This window comes from Marmota marmota, unplaced genomic scaffold (assembly GCF_001458135.2).
Source record: "Marmota marmota marmota unplaced genomic scaffold, marMar, whole genome shotgun sequence".
NCBI classification, from domain to species: Eukaryota; Metazoa; Chordata; class Mammalia; order Rodentia; family Sciuridae; genus Marmota; species Marmota marmota.
In genome coordinates, this window is record NW_026000222.1 from 17,381,349 (window position 1) to 17,402,553 (window position 21,205).

General features: G+C 35.8%; 1 protein-coding gene across 1 annotated transcript in view; it reads right to left on the reverse strand.

Moving 5' to 3' along the window:
* Positions 1-7,563: 7,563 nt before the first annotated feature.
* Positions 7,564-21,205, reverse strand: part of Cbfb (core-binding factor subunit beta) — a 51,867-nt gene continuing 38,225 nt past the window's right edge. The window contains exons 5-6 of the mRNA XM_015496321.1: positions 20,407-20,533; positions 7,564-9,798 (exon numbers count right to left, since the gene is read on the reverse strand). Of these exons, the coding sequence (XP_015351807.1) occupies positions 9,776-9,798; positions 20,407-20,533 (150 nt within the window). The 3' untranslated portion in view covers positions 7,564-9,775. The remainder of the gene's footprint in view (positions 9,799-20,406; positions 20,534-21,205) is intronic.

Below are 21,205 nucleotides of genomic sequence, written 5' to 3' on the forward strand. Positions count from 1 at the left end.
CTGGAGCAACTGCAGCAAAAGCAGAGTGCCCAGCCGTAAAGTGCGGCGGGGGCGGGGCAAAGGCGGAGTTCCAGCCACAGGGGAAGAACCTGAGGCGGGGTCGCGCATGCGCAAGCTCCGGATCAAGTGGCCCTGACAGTCCCCGGGAAGGTTAAGGCAGGACTTTACTACTGGGAATTCTAAAAGCCAAGAGCCCCAGAGGTCGTGAGCCCCCACATCTGCACACCACCTCACACACGTTTCACATGTCTGCACTAGGGTGAGTACACCACGCAATACACACGTCACATACTACACAACATTCATCTTCCGTCTACACGCGTCTCGCTAGCATTCACTGGGCGCATAAGGTCACACGGTCTGAGACCCAACAGGAGAAAGGACGTCGAGTCCCAGAGCCCCACGGCCCGCGAGTGCCCCATCTCTCGTTGGGCCAGGACTGACGGGGGCTGCTGCTGTTGGTCGGGGGATGGATTCCCCCATCCAGTCACCCCTGAGCTAGCGTCAACCTGAAGAAGTTTAGAGTATGCTAGAATGCGTGGGAAGTGGGGGCCGGTTGGCTGGTGAAGACGACTAGGTAGAAAAGAAGGGGCCCTGGGCCAAGCCTCCTTTAGAACCACATCCAGAAGTACAGAGTCACCCCTGGGCGGGATCCAAAGGAGGCCACATGTCACTGTCTCCCCTGTTTAAAAACCTTCTTCCTTGAGGGGCAGATGTAATGGAAAGAACTTGGGTTCTGGTGGCTACGGAACAAAGAGCCTTGAATAAGGCTTTGCACCTCATTCATTTAGCTGTAAAATAGGGTATAATCTCTCATCCCAGGGTGGATGTGCGATTACAAAGTGGCAGCAAAGGACTGACCTCAGAAACAGCCTTGGCTATGTTTTCATTTTAGGATGCTCAAGTGTATGCAGCCCAAAAGTTCAGGCTGAACCTGCTGGAGGAATTCCTTCCTCATTCATAGTTGAGGAAACTGAGGCACAGAGAATGCCAAGGATTTGATCAAGACCATTAAACATTGGCAGCAAAGTGTAACAGGGGAGATCCCATAAATACTTGAAGTCACTGGTACTGGCATTGAAACAGAGTAGAATGTCCAATGCAGCATCATATGCCATAACAACAGAACTGGATCACTGGGATGTCCAGGAGGGAATTGGCTAAATAAACCCAGATGAGTACAATAAGATACTTTTAAAAAGTGAAATACTCTATTAATTGATGTGGAAGGAATTCCAAGAGAAAAAAAAACATATTTTCTCTGTAAAAACAAAAGAAACATTAGCTATGTCAATAAGGAAGAACATTTCAGGAAATTGTTTTCAAACAAACATTTCAAAAAATTGTCAATGCCAATATGGGAACAGGAAACCTGGATCAGGGGATCCTTATTTACACTCACCACAGCAAGTTTTAATAACACATGTCTAGGAAAGGTTAGTTGGGCAGCTGGGCTAAATAGCTTGAGAAGAGGACCTGGAAAAAAAATGGCAAAGAATAGTCTTAGTCAATTAAAAAAGTATCTGAATTGAACTTAAATCCAACCAGATTGGAAATAGTAGATCTATTTAAAACTCTAGGAGGGCTAGGTGCAGTGCCACAAGTCTGTAATCCTAACTACTTAGGAGGCTGAGGCAGGAGGATTGCAAGTTTGGGGTCAGCCTGGGCAACTTAGCAATACCACCTCAAAGTAAAAGATAAAAAGAGCTGGGGATGTAGCTCAGTGGTAGAGTACCACTGGGTTTAGTCCCTGGTACTGCAAAAGTTTTAAAATAAATTTAAAAACACTTAAAAGGTCTTATTTCTAGTGAAAAAAAAAGGGGGGGGGAGTAGGTTCTGAATTGGGATGGGGTAGGCCAGGTAGCCTTATATATACAAGACAAAGAGAAAGTCACAAGCCTCTACATAACAAAATGAGAATTATTTTTCAGTTTGGTAAACCAAATAACAGGAAAAACAAAGTAGAGGAAGCCCCTAAGAAATCCCCTGTTGGGATAATAGGGAGGTAGGTTTATGTGAACATTAGCCAATAACAAGTTTATCTTTGCTTATTTAAGTGGGATGCACCAGGTTTTTGTAAGGTGAGTCTGACAGCTTTGGGATGATGGTACCAGGAAGCCATAATCCAGAGCCCAATACATCAAGTAGAAGCAGATGCTTCAGGTAAGTAGGCCAACTCAGAATGTTTCTAATGGCTATTCTCTCAAACTAAGGGTGGGGATGTTCAGAAATATTGAAGTGGCTGATGAAGAATGTATTCAGGAAGACAGGTGATCATAGCAGCAGTTCAAATCAGACTTACAGGGACAGCCTCAGGACACAGCACAGTAATTAACAGCTCATGGACTGAAAAACGGAATCCCAGTTCTGTCACTTAATAATTCTGTGTCTTAGCCAAATTACTTCTCCATGCCTTAGGTTTCGTTATCTGTAAAATTATCATACCTACCCTCAGAGATTTGTTAGATCTGCTCTTATAAAAGTGCTTACAGGTAAATGCTTTGTGTGTAACTGAAAATTAAAAAAAAAAGACTTGATGGAATCTATTGGCAGAATTTTACAGATTGGGTATGGAAGATGAGGGAGAATGTGAGTCAAGAGTAAAGATATAGTTTTCCAGTTTGAGTAGCGAGATGGGTAGTGGTGTTGCTCAGAAAAGTGGCTTGGGGGAGCTGGGGAAAAGTGGCTGGGGGAGAGGCTGCAAGGATGCCACTCCTTTTAGTACATAGTACAACAGTCAAATGTGATAATTTGAAGGCAAGAAATGTAGCAAGCGTGAGCCGGGGTTGTGGCTCAGTGGTAGAGTACTTGCCTAGCATGTGTGAGGCACTGGGTTCAATTCTCAGCACCAAATATAAGTAAATAAATGAAATAAAGGTCCATCAACAACTAAAAAAACTTTTTAAAAAAATGTAACAAGCTTGAAAGCCTTACCAAGAACACACCCCTCTCAGGGTACAGGATCCTTGAATGGTCTCCCCATGATGTTTCATAGTTAACAGACCAGTCACTTTTTTCTTTTTAATTTTTTTTTTTTTGTAGTTGGACACAATACCTTGCCCCACTTTTTTCTCTTTGAAGTGTATCCTGCATTTTTCCTGTCCTTATTCTCCCGCTATATATTAGCTCCTGCATATTAGCTTGGTAGAAGGCATATAATGAGATTCTAGAATTCTATTCAATGTGTGACTACTGGGGACTTGTCTCTCATAAATATATTTTTCTTGAAAAGAGTAAGGTCCTGTGTTCCTTCAACCCTGTCACTGCTAGGGATTGAATCTAGACTCTTGAACGTGCTGGGCAAGTACTCTACTATTGAACTACATCCCCAGCCCCAAATACTTAATCATTGAAATAGGAATTCATGGTAACTATTAGTTATTCATAAATATTGACTCCCTTCTGGGCAAAAAGTAGGCCTGCAGTTCCATGCAGAGCTTAAGCTGGGTGTGGTTGTGTCTAGCTTGGTCCATTGAAAACAGAGGACATGTGTCAATTTCAGGTGAGTTTCCAAAACCAGTACCTCTTTCATGACACTATTTTCTTGGTTCTCTCACAATGGCTGTCCATGTTCCAGTACTGCTGTCAGCCTAGGTGAACGACTGATTTAATTCATCACATAAAGGATAATTCTTCTTTTTTTTTTTTTTGGTACTAGCGATTGAACCCAGGGGCACTTAACCTTTGAGCCACATCCCCAGCACTTATTTTTGAGACAGGGTAGCTTAGGAACTCGATAAGTTGTCAAGGCTGGCTTTGAATTTGCAATCCTCCTGATTCAGTCTCCCAAGCTGCTGGGATTACAGATGTGCGCCACTGAGCCCAGCACATAAAGGATAAATCTTTTAAATCAATTAAAAATATTTTTTTGTGTTTTAAGGCAATACAACCAGCCTGTTCTGACTATAAGAGAAATGAAGAAATCTAAAAATTCTGTTCCCTATACTTTTCCTCTCAGCTCTGAAATGTCTCCAAGACCACTAGGCTAACCTTAAATCTCCCTACCAGGTCACCTTATGGTCTGGTGCAACAAAGTTACTGCTTCTAGCCTTCTCTTTAGTCAACCAAAATGGATTTTCTCAATTGCCCATTCCATCAAGCTTACAACCCCTCTGTGGCTTCTGGTTCACCCTTAGTGATGATCCCAATGTTTTCATATGGCTAGCAAAGCCAGTTCAGCACTACTTGTGACTTCTACCCTGGTCTCTGCTAACCTTTTTGGATTCATTTCACTACTGCAACCCCTTCAAATTCCATGTCGTGATCATATTCTGATGCTGTTTCTCAAACTGGCTGGTTTCCTATAATTCTTGTGTCAACTTTCCCAGCTGTTGTGTCTGCCACCCTTCAGATCTCACATATTTCCTCAGGAAAGCATTCCTTCCCCACCCACCCCGACCCAGACCATCATAGATATACTCTAACAGGCGACACTTCCAATATAACTTAAAAGGTTCCTACTGCTTTGGATCAGTTTTGGGGCCAGACTGTAGCTTCTCTGAGGAGCATCAATCGTGTTTATTTTGGGCAATGGATATGTATTAATTCCCTTAAATGATCCTAGGAGATAAAAATTCATATTTTGTTTTAATTTTTTTAACAACAATTGAGCCTCAACATTTTCCATTATAAATTTTTCCTTCCATTTTAATGATCCATGTACTTACCCACTTATAAGATTTTCTTTAGGATTATCTAGTAGTCACATTAAAATGAAAAAAATTTAAATAATGTATTTAACTCAATGTATCAAATACCAATATTACCCAGTACATTAAAAATAATTTTAATATGTAGTCAAAATTAAAAACTAGTGAAAAAACTAGTGAGATTATTTTCTCTTCTATATACTAAGTCTTTGATATCTGATATTTTATACTAACAGTACATCACAACTTGGGCACTAAATTTGCAAAGGTTGAAGTGAAATGTAGTTTCCCTAAAACAATAAGTTTTAACAGAAAAATACTTTCTTATTATAGATGGACATCTTTATTATTTTTTAATATGTTTTTAGTTATAATTGGACACAATACTTTTATTTATTTATTTTTATGTGGTACTAAGGATCAAACCCAGTGCCTTGCATGTGATAGGCAAGTGCTCTACCACTGAGCCAAGAACCCCAGCCCACCACCTCAATTTTTACATTAAAGTTTAACAATAAATTCAGTTCTTCAATTGTATTAGATATATTTCATGTGCTCAATAGCCACAGTACCATACCAGAAGTGTGGATATATATTATCTCCTATAATCAAAATTTTTCCTCTTTATATTACTCATATTTCCCTAAACTTTCTGAAACCCGAATAAGGCGCATATATATATTTTTTAACTGGGAATTGAACCCTGGCGTACTTAACCACTGAGCCACATCCCCAGGCCATTTTATATTTTGAGACAGGACCTCACTAAGTTGCTGAAGCTGACTTTGAACTCGCCATTCTCCTGCCTCAGTATCCTGAACCACTGGGATTGCTAAGGACAATAATAACTGAGTCACTTGTTTTGAAGTATCCTATATGTAAACATACAAAGCTGCAATTTCCATCATTGATCCCATCCAACATTTGAACTTTGGAACATTTTTGAAATGCCATGAATGATGGTGGTGATGCAAGAATAGGAGCTGATGGTATCTAAGGGAAATCATTCTCTGAAATCTACCTCTAAAAGATTATAACATTACATTTAAAAAATGTTTTGAAGATTAAATACTTGTAAATACTTGTGTGTGTGTGTGTATATATATATGTGTATGGTAATATGGCTATGGTGGTTTAAAAAACATGTCCACAAATTCTTTGACATCTCTCCCTTCAGGAGATGCTTAATGCTCCTCCCCCCTTTGAGTGTGGGCCAGATATAGTGACTCAATTTTAATGAGAACCTAGGGAAGTCTAAGATTAAGTTATTTAGAAGACTGTGTTTTTCATATTGGACAAATGATGTCTTGGTTCATTTGCCCTAGGGGAAGCCTATTGCCATATTATGAGCTGCGCCATGGAGAGACTCACATGGCAAGGAATTGAAGGTTTCTGTCTTAACTCTTAGTAAGGAACCAAATTATTTGTCTAACAGACTGCCAGAAACTGAGGGCAGTCAATTACCACATCAGTAGGGATGGAAGAGGATTTTTTAACCAGTTAAGTATTCAGATGACTGTGGCCTGGGTTAACTCTAACCTGAGACCCAAAACCAGAATTACTGAACTTAGCTACTTCTAGATTGCTGACCTGCAAAACTGAGATAATCAATATTTGCTTTCATCTGCCAAATTTTGGGGTAATGTGTTATTCATATTCACATGCAGCAATGGATTAAAGCTTATAGTTTGAAAAGCTCCCCATTGCCAAATGAAGCATAAATTAAGTAAGGTATTTGTCACAAAGCAACCCAAAATAAGCATATCCTAATATCTGTTTCTACAAGTGATATAGTAACTAAAATCATGGTGTTACTACTCAGTTTTTTTTTTTTTTTAAAGAATTTTTAATATTTACTTTTTAGTTTTCGGCGGACACAACATCTTTGTTTGTATGTGGTGCTGAGGATCGAACCCGGGCCGCACGCATGCCAGGCGAGCGCGCTACCGCTTGAGCCACATCCCCAGCCCAACTACTCAGTTTTTTAATTAAGCCTCAGAATATGAATCCTACTTGTTGGAATTTCCTTAATGTTTTGATTCAGCATTTAAAGGTACTTTGGTTATTTGCAGTAAATCTGATAAATAAGTAAATGTGTTTATTATTGATCAAGTGGAAGCCACATTTCTAAAGCAAAAGGCTTATTTTTATAGTTTAAGAAAATACAAGTCCTAAGAAGGTATGATATAATGCCAACACAATAAAAATTAGCGTACATTCCTAAAACTAGCAAGATAGTACTAATCTGTGTGTATTATTACTATTATTTTAATATTTATTTTTTAGTTATTGGCGGACACAACATCTTTTGTTTTTGTATGTGGTGCTGAGGATCGAACCCAGGCCGCACACATGCCAGGCGAGCCCGCTACTGCTTGAGCCACAACCCCAGCCCCTGTGTGTATTATTTTTAATATTCCCCTCAAGGGTCACTGCTTTATAGTTATACCTCATAGGAAGGGCAAAACCATGATATACATTTCATTTGAAAACACTTCATTTATTTTTATTTTATGTTTTGCAATATTGAAGAATGAACCCAGGAGTGCTCTAGTGTTGAGCTACATCCCAGCACTTTTTATTTATTTTGAGACAGTATGGTTGGTTGCCCAGGCTGGTCTTGTACTTGAGATCCTCCTGCCTCAGTCTCCCAAGGTGCTGGGTTTACAGGTGTGTGCCACCACACCCAGCCTTACCTCTACAATTTAAAAGCTGTTATTTCTGGCACAGAGGGGAAAAAGGGAGTTGGTGGGGAAATATTCTTTGGAATTAGAAGAAATGACCACTAGATGTCACTGTTGCTTTTTTTAAATTAATAAGTCAAAAAGCAGGATCAAACAATAGAATCAATTTTCATGTCATAACTAACTCTGGGATAGAAATGATCAGATTATGTCAATAAAGAGCCAAGACCTATTTTTCACTACACATAAGTTTATTGTGAAAGTAAAACATGTAACACACAGAATGGCTAATGGTGGCATAAGCAATCTGGTAGCTTAAGGCAAGTTTTGATGGAGATGAATTTAGAAAAGCTGATACAATGATGTAATTTTGCTTAAATATGGATTATGAAAACATATCAAATTGCATCAATAACTTAAAAAAAGTAGTTTTCAAGGCCTGAACTACTGGAGAAAAAGGGCTTATAATCTTAATGCCAGCATTAAGACAGACAGAAGCAACACAGTACTAAACGACGCGGGGAAATCCAGTATTTACAGAAGAATGGCAACAGGAACATTTATTTATTAACATTTGATCTTATACTGGTGGACTAAAAGCCCTTAGCTGGAAGCAATAGAGAAAAATGTACCATCATCATGTTATTAAAAAAATATTAAGTGCAGAAGTCAAAAACCAAGGAGCTCTGTGATAAAGTAACCTTAAAACACCACTGTAAGGATCACTTAAAAGGCGATTCCCTCAGGGGAAATTAGGGCACTGAGTGTGTAAACATGTGAGCTGCACAACACCAAATACCAACCAAATTCATTCATAGTACTTAGTTACACAAGATCAGCATGGTTTTTTATGATGTATTATTGTTTATAACAATTTAAACACACTCCTTACCATGCATGACTTCAAATATATAACAAATATTTTTTATTCTGATACAGGATATCTGTTTATGAATTAAAAGACCTATATACATTGAAAATCACACCTCCTTCATCAATCAAGTATATTTATATGCTTTTTAAATGCAATGACCTTATTCAGATTTCATTTTCTGAATTGTGTGTCAGTTTTTCTACTCTTCAAAATAATGCCATTTTGTTATGATAAAATACATTTTTGCAAAAATTCAGAAATGTATTAACATTTAATGAACATGACCATGAAAAGTATTTGTAAGTTTGTGCCAAATGACTCAGCACTTTCTTCCAGTCTTGTATTAAAAAAAAAAAGTTGCACCCAATTTGACAGTAAGCCTATTTAAAAAATATTCTTAACTATTCATCTCAAAAGGTGCTAATAATAGTCCTTTTGCAAAATACCATATATAATTGTGAATGTTTTTCCCCAGAATAAAGAAAATGTATCCTCTGCACAGATGAACATTTTCTAAGACTAATCTTTCATTACCCAGTATTGTTTTTACAAAAGCATGCACTATAAAACACATAAAAGCAGCTATCTTAAACATGATTTTAATACAATATTACCTTTGTAGCTGATTCATCACTGTCTCCAGTTTAATATGTTGTTACATACATAAAGAAGCTCCAGTATCCCTTTTGATTGATTTAAAAAAAAAAATCCCTGAATAAAACAGAAGCCAGCCTGTGACTTCTTTAGGCATTTCAGTAGAATGTTATCATCTATGGAGAATATCTCCACCCAAACTCATGATTACAAAGCAGAATCTAAAACACACCTGGGACAGATTACAGAGTTAATAAAAATTTAAATTTTTTATGTTTAAAAAGGAAAGAAAGGGTGCTCATTATTAGCATTTAAAAGGATACTGCAACTTTAACAACTGTAAACTTTGTGGTAGAAGGCTGTGGCAGACAGTTCTATGCTACTAGGTTTTTAGCTTGTAAATAATGCAAACGTATCAACAATTTTTAAATGCAATAGACAATAAAAACAAAAGGAAATGCAGGGAAAAAAAAAAAAAAAACAAACAAACCAAGACTGCCTATTTAAAAAGAAACTGTAACCAACACATCTAAAAGTATAAAAAAAAAAAAGCAACTGATTAAAGAAAGCCCTCTGGATTAAAAACTTAAATTTGTTTTAAAATGACATGAACTTTAAATTAGAATGGAGGAAAAAAGAGCTTTACAAATTGATAGTTTCAACTGAATTAAAATAATGCCAACAAGGTAAGCTTGCATAGAAAAAAATTTGAAATTATTACTGGCTACATGCTTTAAAAATTAGAAATGTAGGTATTATAATCATAGTGCAAAACCATGGCAGTTTGTGATGTCTTTTACTGCCTTAGGTTTGAGAAATAGACCGTAGTACCTCCAGTTATCACAGTTTCTGGTCTTATAATGAATTATTTCTGCCAACTAGAAGCAATGTGTTTGTAAAGATGGGCAGCACATTTGCTGTGCTACTATTAACGAAGTTTGAGATCATCACCACCACCTAAATTGGAACCAGGACTAGGGTCTTGTTGTCTTCTTGCCTGAAATGACAAAATTGTAATTTGGGGTTAGAAAGTTGTTTAAAATCAAAATGCCAGATATATAAAATATGACATATAAAATATAAGCCAGTTACATATAAGATAATTTCCCAAAAAACTTTTCAATCAGTATCTGGCAAAAGAACAACTAAAATTACATACAACATATTTTGCTAAATTTCTTTAAAAGTCAAGAGTAAAGACCATTTTATTTTCCAAAGAGCATTATCATAAATATGTACTATGAATAAAAGAATAAAGAATCTGTTTCAGTTCAGGAACTAGAGGGTTTAACTAACATATCAGCATAGCCAATAACCTTAGAAACAAACTTTTCCTTTTAGCAATAGTTGACATTTATTGAGCACTAACTATATATGCGAGGCCCTGTTGAGTATTCTCCATGAAAGAACTAATTTAATCCCTCCTGTCAATGGTAAGATATGTGTGCTATTATTTTCCCCCATTTCACAGATAAAGAAATGGAGTCACAGTAAAGTAAATGGTCTATTGATTATACAACTGTAAAATATAACAATCCCATCTCTGAAGTAAATTTTAGAGATCTCTACCTTAAGAAATAAAATTCAGAATTACTATGAATAAAATTTGTCTCATAAGTAAAAACGAAAATCTGGTATGCTTATAATACCCAGAAGTATCTTTATAAAATATTTAACAATCAAGAGGCTTGACAATTATAAACACTGAGGATTTTAAGGTTCACTGCAGAATGAATGAACACCCTATTTAAACCATCTATGGCAAACTGCCTAATAGAGAACATTTATAAATGTCACTATGCATGACACACTCTGTAATATATAACATAGTGCTCCTTTTATCTACATGCAACAGTTTATTTCAGTCTCTTTCACAAATTCTAATGGGAGTTTTTCTACAAGCTTTCTTGAGTGCTTCCAAATGCTGGCCAAGTACAAATATCTATTTGTATACAGAAGTTGGTTCCTCCAACACAAGTTTTCCTATGGTAGATAATGGCAACACCATTTTACTGTTAAACTCCTAACATGTCTTTCTTTCATACCCAAGAGTGAATTCTTTTTTGTTTGTTTTCTAAATACTGGGGACTGAAACCAGGGGCATTCTACTACAGAGCTACATATATCCTCAGTCATTTTATAAATTTTTTTTGAGAGATTCTCACTAACCTACTGAAGTTGGCCTTTAATTTGTGATCTTCCTGCCTCAGCCTCAGCATGTGTCACTATGGTAGGCCCCAAAAGTGTATTGTGATGGCTCTACCTTTAAAAATATCCATAACCTAACCACTTCTGATTCTCTTTAACATTCTCACCCTAGTCAAAGCCACCATCATGTTTCACCTGGATATTTTTTTCTCAGACAACTGTTATAAACTAATCCAGCAGCAGAGGCTATCTGCAACTACCTGTATAATATCTTTACCTAAATGGAACTGTATACCAACTAATTCTCCATTGTCTGTGTCATTTTTGAAAACTACCAGAAATCAAATTCTTAAGATCTAAAACAGTTATTTTATTAGAGAAGAAACATCTTTGACCTTCAAAACAAGATCTCAACAAATCACATTTGTGTAAGATCAAGTTTGTTGCTTTTATTTTTAGGCACTGGGAACTAAACCCAGAGCCTTGTGTATGCTGAGCATGCATCTACCACTGAGCTATACCCCCAGCTCTGAGATCAAGTTTTGTCAGAAGCTCCAGCTGTGTCATCTTTTAAGAGGGTTTTGTTATTTAAACAAAAATGACAGCCTCCTTATTTACTTTCGAACAAAATCCAACACTCACATCTTTGATTTTCCTTAAAATTTGATGTATTCCTCTAGCAGATTTTAACTATTTTTTGTTAGCAGACACACAATGACTAAATATTAGCACATTCTTTTCAATTAAATACTTAAAGTTATGGAGCACAATCCCAGACTAAAAGAGCTATGGATGCATATGCCTCAAAAAACCAATTATGTTCCATACAGAATCAATGCTATGTATAAGGACAGATCAATTCTGCAGAATCAGAGATGGTGATATAAGCATCTGGTTTCAGTCAATGAAGGTTAGAAAGGGGCTGAGCAATGAAGAAACACCGAGAAAAATCAATCCTAATTACGTATTTATAAATCACTACTAACCTACCAATAATACTTTGGGAAAAGAACAGTTCAGCTTTTGTCTTGGGTAAGAGTAATTTTCAAATTATATTAATAATAATTGGATGACTCCAAACGAGCGACAAGGAATAGTCCCCAGCAGTTAGAGGTTTCTCTACTGGTCATGGCTACACAGAAATAGTCATATATATATATATTTTTTTTTACATTATCATATTTTTTATAAAAACGTGACCTTAGGCATATTTCTTATCCTCTCTTCATTTCTATTCTCACATTTCTTAGCCTCAGTTCTTCAAAAACGGAGATTCACTCAGGTGCAATGGACCACACCTGTAATCCCAGCAGCTCAGGAGGCGCAGACAAGAGGTTCACAAGTTCAAGGCCAGACTCAGCAACTTAGTGAGACCCTTTCTTAAAATAAAAAGAAAGGGGCTGGGGATGTGGCTCAAGTGGTAACATGCTCGCCTGGCATGCGTGGGGTGCTGGGTTCGATCCTCAGCACCACATAAAAATAAAATAAAGATGTTGTGTCCACCGAAAACTGAAAAATAAATGGTAAAAAATTCTCTCTCTCTCCTCTCTCTCTTTAAAAAAATAAAAGAAAAAGAAAATAGGTAGCTGGGGGTTGGGGCTCAGTGGCACAGTGCTTGTGAGGCACTACATTCAATCCTCAGCACATCAAAAAAATAAATAAAAAAATAAAGATATTGTGTCCATGTATAACTAAAAAAATATAAACAACAACAAAAAATACCAAATAGGGATAGGGATGTAGCTCAGTCATAAAGCACCAATAAGTTCAAATCCCAGTATGGAGGGGTAAAAATAAAAAGAATCAAGTGTACAGCAAAAATTAAAATGTATAGCACCTAGCACACAGTATGCACCTGTGCTGTCACTGTTAAAATTGCTCATCACTTCCCAATTTACCTATGTGAACTTTTAAAATAACATTCTAAATGCTTAGAACAACAAGCACATCCTGCAGATAGAGTAATTTTTATAAACTAAGTTGTAAAAGAAAACATTTATCCTTTCTATGATAAAAGCAAATCGAAACTAGAAGAACACACCTCTTCCTTCTTCCTACCTCAATTATCTTCTTCCACCTCTCATTCTCAGTCTTTCTTATTCCCAGTTCACGCTCATTTGCATTTTCCCAAAACATGTCCCAAGAAAGCCCAGTATAGGTATGTTCTAATGTTGATGTTTTTCTTACATAAGAGTGAGTATGTGTAGAGTTAAATGATTTGAAAAGCAAAGTCTTGGGAATTTAAAGTAAATAAAGGCTGAAAAATTTTTTTCTTGGACCACACAGAATCGAAGGCTTCGAAAACATGCAAAACACAAATACAAAACCCACATAAAGTGTTTTACGTTTTTCTATTTCCAAATAGTCTGCAAATAAAATTATCCTATGATTTGCTGAGTTGTATTAAAACTCCTTATAGAACATAATTATTTACCCATTCTCTGACATTAAAAACAACCATTTATTTGCTAACACTTTATAATTTAACCCAATGAAAGCATTTTCTAGGTAATGATAAAAAAAAAAAATCTCTTTCAGCACCTTGTCACCTTGGAGCTAATCAACTGCCAATAGTGCAACATAACATTTTAGGTCAAGAGTTCAATCAAGCTGAAGGTAGTCTCTCGAAACAGTATACAAGCTGCCATCAAACAGACAAGTGAGGCATCTAATTCATCTATGATTAAAGCACTAGGTTTGTCACAGTACTATTAACCTTCTTCTTCCTTCACAAAAACCAAAAAAAGAAAAGGCACTGGGCTACTTCTATATATAGACACCAATGGGGAACACTAAAGAATAGTAATGTCTAAGGTTATTTTTCCTTTTAAATTGTCTTTAATAAAGTACAGAAAATGACAAATTAAGTATATAACAATGAATTTGCAAAGTGAACATAGCCCACATAACTAACACCCAGATCAAGAACTATAGGGTGTGGGGTAGTGGCTAGGAAAAAATAGTTACTTTGGATTAGGAAGGAGAGAGTGAAGGGAGGGGGTATGGGGATAGTAAGGACAGTAGAATGAATTGGACATTATTACCCCATGTGCATATATGATTACACGACTGGTGTGATTCTCCATCATGTACAATGAGAAGTTATACTCCATTTACGTATGATGTGTCAAATGTATTCTACTAATTAGAACAAAATTTTTTTTAAAACCCCAACTATGGTGCTGGGGATATAGCTCAGTTGGTAGAGTGCTTGCCTTGCATGCATAAGGCCTTGGGTTTGATCCCTAGTACCATAAAACAAACAAACAAAACCCGAACTGTATGTTTCCAGAAGGTATTCCTTCCTAGTCACTGTTCAACCCTGGAGTAACAGCTAACTCAGTCCCCCAAAGAACCAAGAAAAAATTAAAATTTTTGGTTGTTTCAAAAAACAAACTCACTGACCAACCAAACCAAACCAAACCAAAACAACCATGAGTATCAAAACAGCTTGGCAAAATGATATCTTTGAGTCTCATAGTCTGAAGTTAGGATATGCCTACTTTTACTGCTACTGAAGATATGTTTGCAGACATAAGGATAGAAAGGTGGGTGAAGGGGTGAAGACACTACCTTTCACTAAGCCTCCATTCTAAGCACCAGGTACTGAGCTAGCAACAATTGTTGAGGTAGGTTTCATAAATGAGGCTGAAGGAATAGCAACTTTCCCAATGTCAGTCACATGGCAAAATAGTAAAGTTAGCAACCCATTACAAACCTTATGTTTATTCTACCACATCAAAGGCCCTCAAGTTACCTCTGCCACCTACAGGGTTCCTTAAAAAACTCCAGGAACCCCAAAGGAAGATCAGAATAACCCTTACCTCTGCTTCATCCAGAGTTATGACCCTTTTATCTATTTAATAAAATGGGACTCTGTATAAAATTTCACATATATTCCTTTTAAAAATATACACAGGCTGGGCACAGTGGCACACACCTGTAATCCCAGCAGCTCGAGAGGCCGAGGCAGGAGGACAACATGTTGAAACCCAGCCTTAGCAACTCAGTAAGGCCCTAAGCAACTCAGTGACATCCTATCTCTAAATAAAATACAAAAGAGCTAGGGATGTGGCTCAGTGGTTGAGTGCCTCTGAGTTCAATACCTGGTTCAGGACAACAACAACATCAACAAAACAGAATGGTTTCACATTAAAAAAAATAGCCTATATGCCAGTTTATAGACAGAATATTTAAGAATCTTCTGTTTTTCATTATTATGAGTTAATACTAAGAACAAATGTTCTTTTTTTTTCTGTAAACAGCCAATAGATGCACATGATATAAAATTTATAAAGTACAAAGAATATATAATGAAAAGTGATAACCCTCACACTTTTGCCCTCAGATACCTGGTTCCACCCTCCACAGTGTACAAGTTTGTCTGTCTCTTTCTTTCTATACCAGGGATTAAATGCAGGGGGGCTTAATCACTGAGTCACATCCTCAGCATTTTTTTGATTTTCAGACAGGGTCTTGCTAAGTTGTTTAGGACCTTCTAAATGGTTTTGAACTTATAATCCTCCTGAAGCAGGATTATGTGTGTGCACCATGCCTGGCTACAGTATCACTGTCTTATGTATCCTACTACAGTACAACTATGCATATTCAAACAAATATATTCCTTTTAAAAATATCCACAGGGTAAGATATTATATGCAGTATGTTGTATCTTTTGCACATCATTTTATTGCACACCTATGATTTAGGCAAGGTTACTAAAATATGTTTCTTCATTTCACTATAGTCTTTCATCATCCAAATTAATAATAATCTGCCCTCTGAAAGGTGAAGAAGATACTATACTACCGAAATAATCTTTTCCTTAAAACCTAGAAAAAGAAAATGCTAATTCCACCAGGAATGGTGATTAGAAAACTTTCCATTTTATCATCTGTAAAGTTTTGAAACATGCCAATGGAATTTAATAACTGATTTTTAGGTTAAAAGACACTGGTGGAAATCCAAACCCCTGAACCACCAACTACTTGGAGTTCTGCTTCGCACTCTTAAAACCTTAACTTTATACATACATTATGCTCATGAGCTGCACCATTACAAGTTTAACATGACAGAGCTGTAGGTCTCAGAAGTTATTCAAACAGTGGCAGACATCCTTAAACCTCTGTGTTGCCAGAATATTAGGCTTCCAAAGACCATTTACTGGGTTACTGCCACCCAGGAGTTACCAGTGTTCTCTGGTCCTTGTCTCCAGTCAGCCATTAGGACCACCCACTAGAACCAATATTATTCTTTTCTGCCTCAGCCTTTTCTATTCCAGGCAAAATGGTTTTTAACCTCTCCTGGAAGATTTTGCTTTTTCAGCCTAATCATCTTTATGGGTGGTGTGGAAATTAATTTCCCACTGCTAGGCTGTATTTGTGGAGACCTCCTAGTTAGAAAACTATGGTTTAAGTCCTCACATTTTCTTCTACTAACCAACTATTTGAAAGAGAGCAAGTCAATTAATTTTTCTGAGAGTCCTGCTTTCATCAATTATAGTAAGAATGATAGATAAGGTGATACTTCAATCCCTAAAGATGTTTAATTACAGGAGAAAAACATTTTTCTCCACTGTTCTTTTAGGAAAAAGAAGATAAACTGCAAGAATATAAGCTGACCTTAAGAAATGTTTATGAGGGACTGGGGCTGGGGCTCAGTGGTAGAGCACTTGCCTGGCATGTGTGAGGCTCTGGGTTCGATTATCAGCACCAAATGTAAATAAATAAAAATAAAGGTCTGTCAACAACTAAAAAAAAAATTAATAAAAGTGTTTATGAGGGGCTAGGGATGGGGCTCAGTGGCGGAATGCTTGCCAAGTATTACGAGGCTCTCAGTACAATCCCCAGCACCATCAAAAAAAAAAAAAAAAAAAAAGTTTATGGGTAAAATAGCAAGAAAGAAAGAAATGAAGAAAACATATACATACAAAGTACCAAAAGGCATGCAAACCTCAAACCTCCCTACAGTGCATACTCTGGAGACAGATTCCAGCCCAATCTCCTAGATGACAGCTCTCTACAAGAACTGATGTTTCACATTACTGCTGTAAGGAACTATAAGATCTAAATCATTGATGAAAATTTAACTGTTTTCTCTATGCTCTAGTCATAATGCAGAGAAAGTGCCCTGAAACACTTGAGAGAACTAAAAGGATGTTCTTGCTAGCCAGATAATTCAATTAACTGGAACCAGCACTGTGGTAGAGCTTTTAGCACTGAAGAAGTACTTTAGAGCTATTATTTACTATAGGCATACACATACCAAGAACCACACTAAGTGCTTTACAAGCATTTTTCATTTAATTCTCACAACAATTTCTATGAGAAAACTGGGCCTTAAGAGAGACTGGCAAGTGATGGAGCAGAAATGTAAATGAGGTCTGACTACAAAGCCTATGCTCACCGTCACTGACCAAAAAAAAAAAAAAAAAATTAATAAAAACAATCTCAGCAACAAATTACTTGGCTCCTCTGTTAACAGTTTTTGTTCACAGACACAGATAAGCTCCAAGAAGAGAATCAAACATTTTTTCAAGTAACAATATTATAAATTAGAAAAACCAAACAAGTTAAAAACTTCCAAAATAATTGTTTTTTTAATTATCAAACAGTTATTCTTCAAATACATTAATTTAAGGTCATGGTAGCTGGTTCCAGAAAGACTGACCATGCTCTGACTTAGTAAGCTCCCTTATTCCTTCATGCCTTTGCAGATAGTGCTCCTCCTGTTTGGAAAGCTTTCCCCAGTCTGTCTACCTGGCAAACCCAAACTCTTCCTTTAAATCCCTGCAAGTGTATTCTCCGTTGAATCTTTCAAGCAAAAGCCAACTTAAATGTTCCTCCTTCCTTTACACTGTTGCAGTCCCCTTTGAACCCACCATTATATATGCAGGCTGCTAAAGGACACAATTATCTGTTTACACACAAATTTTTCCCACAAGAATGATACTCAAGGACAGAAGCCCTGCATTTTTAATCTATGTATTTCCAGTTCCTAATGCAGAATCCAGCACAACACAGTTGGGGCTCATTACTTTATTACTTATTTAACTAATTTATATAAACCAACAAATTGTAAATATTTAAAATATTTGCATCATTAATATGTATCATATACTTTATCCCACAAACTATCCTACAATTCTAGTTCTCAGGCAGGATAGGACTTTTCTGAAGATGTTCATTTAACAACTAAACACAATGTAAAAACACTGTGGTGAATAAATGTGAGGAACACAAAAATTAGGGGCTCTATCTATGGGATCTCAATTAAGTGGAGGTCAGACATATTTATAATTGTTTCAACATACTATCCATAAGAATACTAACAGAAATAAGCAGTGCTATGGTTTCCACTAACTACAAACTGGAAGATGAATAAGAACAGTCATATATAACATTTAAGCTGCGCTTTGATAAATGGTAGACAAGTATATTCTACATCTAGTTGCAAATAGCATAAGCAAAAAGGGTAAGTGTAAGACAACAAATACATATCATACATTAAAAACTTAATTTTACAAATAAAAAATAAAAAAGGTAGCATGGGAGTTTGTAAAATCTTAAGAGAAAACAAGTATGTCACATATATCCTTCCTGTTTTCTTTTCCGAGCTAAAAAAAGGTATTCTTGGGAACATCCCTAGTTGTTATCAGTTCATTAGACAAATAAATTCATTTACAAAGGACTATCAATCGTTAAAAGATGCTGAATCTATTTAATACACTAACCACTGAATAGGTTTTATTTTAAATTTATTCTAAGCGGATATATTGTAATACCACAAAAAGGACATAGTAACAATAACAGCTGCTGACATCTAATCAGTGCCACATGCTCTACAAGTGCTTTCCCATGTATTTACTTATTTAATCTTCACAATGACCCTAGAAGACAGGCTCATTATAACCCTGTTTTATATATGAGTAACATAGTCACAGAAAGGTGAAGTTATTAGTCCAATGTGACAAAGTAAGTGGTACCACTAGATTCAGAACTCAGTTTGGCTCTAGTCTAGGCTCTTAACACTATCTTTGTAAACATGCACATATGTGTGCATGCGCACATACACACTTTTACATTAAATGATATTGTATATATAATTTTGCGCTTGGAAAAAAAACCTATAAATTTTCTGTATTATGTAACAATGATTTTAAAACTTTAAAAACTGTGGTAAAAATGCATAACATAAAATTTACCATCTTAACCATTTTTGAGCACTCAGTTCAGTAGTGACACTGTAGTATGTTTCATCTCTAGAACAGATTGATCTTACAAAACTGAAACTCTATACCCATTTAATAGTCATTCCCCATTTCTCCTGGTAACCACCATTTACCTTCTGTAATTATAAATTTGATTCCCTTAGGTACAAAACGTTTGTTTTTCATGGCTGGAAATTATTCTATTTAGTTGATATACTATAATTAAATTTTAATAAAGAGATTACCATATTTGATAAAATGAATGCTTTAATAGACCTAATTAAAAATGAACACATGCTGGGCTGGGGCACTGGGTTTGATCCTCAGCACTACAAAATAAACAAATAAAATAAAGGTATTACAAAGGTATTGTGTCCATGCTAACTCTATTTCTTCTTGTAGGAAATGTTCATGTTGATACTAAGTTTATAAACTGGAAGAATGACAGATATTAATATTAACCTCCGAGAACATTTTAAAAACACACTAGTTCTTATTTTTATTTTGTTCAAATATATTTTTAAAGAATTTTTAGTACTCAACCATTTATGTATTCTTTTAATTCTTATAATTGAGATCTGCTTAAAGCAGGCTCCAATTTTATATAGGAAAAAATATATATGTCCATGCCAACAAAGATACCAAACTTTAAAACTGCATAACACACTTTCCTGTATTTTATTCTGTAATAAACAAATGTTGAGAAGTATTTTCTTAATTCTATTCTTTGAGTAGTTTGAAAATTATTAAATTTGCTGGGCATGGTGGCATATACCTATAATCCCAATAACTTCAGAGGTAGAGACAAGAGAATTACAAGTTCAAGGCCAGCCTCAGCAACTTATTGAGGCCCTAGGCAACATAGTGAGACCACATCTCAATATAAAAAATAAAAGGGCTGGGGAATATAGCTCCATGGTAAAGTGCTGTAGGGTTAAATCCCCAGTAACCCCAAAATAATAGTGTTCTATGTTAACATTGGTAATTTTTACAAATAATCTCAAAAATATTTAGATTGATGAATTAAGAGGAAAATATACTTTATTGTAATAAATAATTTTTATGAAAAACAATAAATGAGGAATTCACATACAACCTTAAAATTAGAATACGTTTCTTTATAGCAATTTCATTTAACAAATAGAATAAGCAAGTACAATTTTTAAAATGAAAGTCAAAATTAAAGCATTAAAAAATATTATGCACATATATCACAAACAGCCTGAGAGTTTTGGGGAAAGTACTAACCAGTTACTGCCAGCAGCTGTGAAACTCTCACCTCCATTTCCTCCCGATGTGACCTGTCTCTATCTTCAAATTCACGTGTCCTTCTCCGAGCCTCTTCAAAGGCCTGTTGTGCTAATGCATCCTCCTGCTGTCAGAATATATGTGAAATAACTTTTAATTTATAATAAATTTTTAAAATTTGGGGATGTTTTATTTTTTGAAGGAAACAAAAAGTAAAGTACTTCTCAAGATATCAACACCAAAATAAATAAATAAATAAATTTTGGGGGTACTTTTAAGAGAAAAAATCAGTATAGTATATTTTCATGTTTTGTAATACATGCTGGAAATAGTAGTCATGTTTAATTGTATTCAAACAATTGAAAACCCCTTCCCTTTTTTTTCCCTTCATTTTTCTTACTCTTCAAAATGAAATTCCTGTCAATATTTAAACCATAGAAGTACAAGGAAAAAAAAAAGAGAGAGATAAATATTTCTCATTTGAAATAAGGCCCTAACTATGACACAAAAGCCAGAAATATATATATATATATAAAATCTGACTATAAAATGCCAGAAACTTCTAGAAAACAAAAACCAAATATATTCCTAAGGAAAATTATCAATAAAAAAATAACATATAATATAGCATCCTATTTTTTTTCCCAGTGACTAAAGATCGACGCATGAAAAAAATCCAGATATTTCAAACTCATTTTGTCATAAAAAGGCACTTTATAAACCTTCTCCTTTATTCTTCTTTAGTCTCAGCTGGTAGTACCATTCATTCAATTCAACTAGGAATCTGAGCCATCTTTAA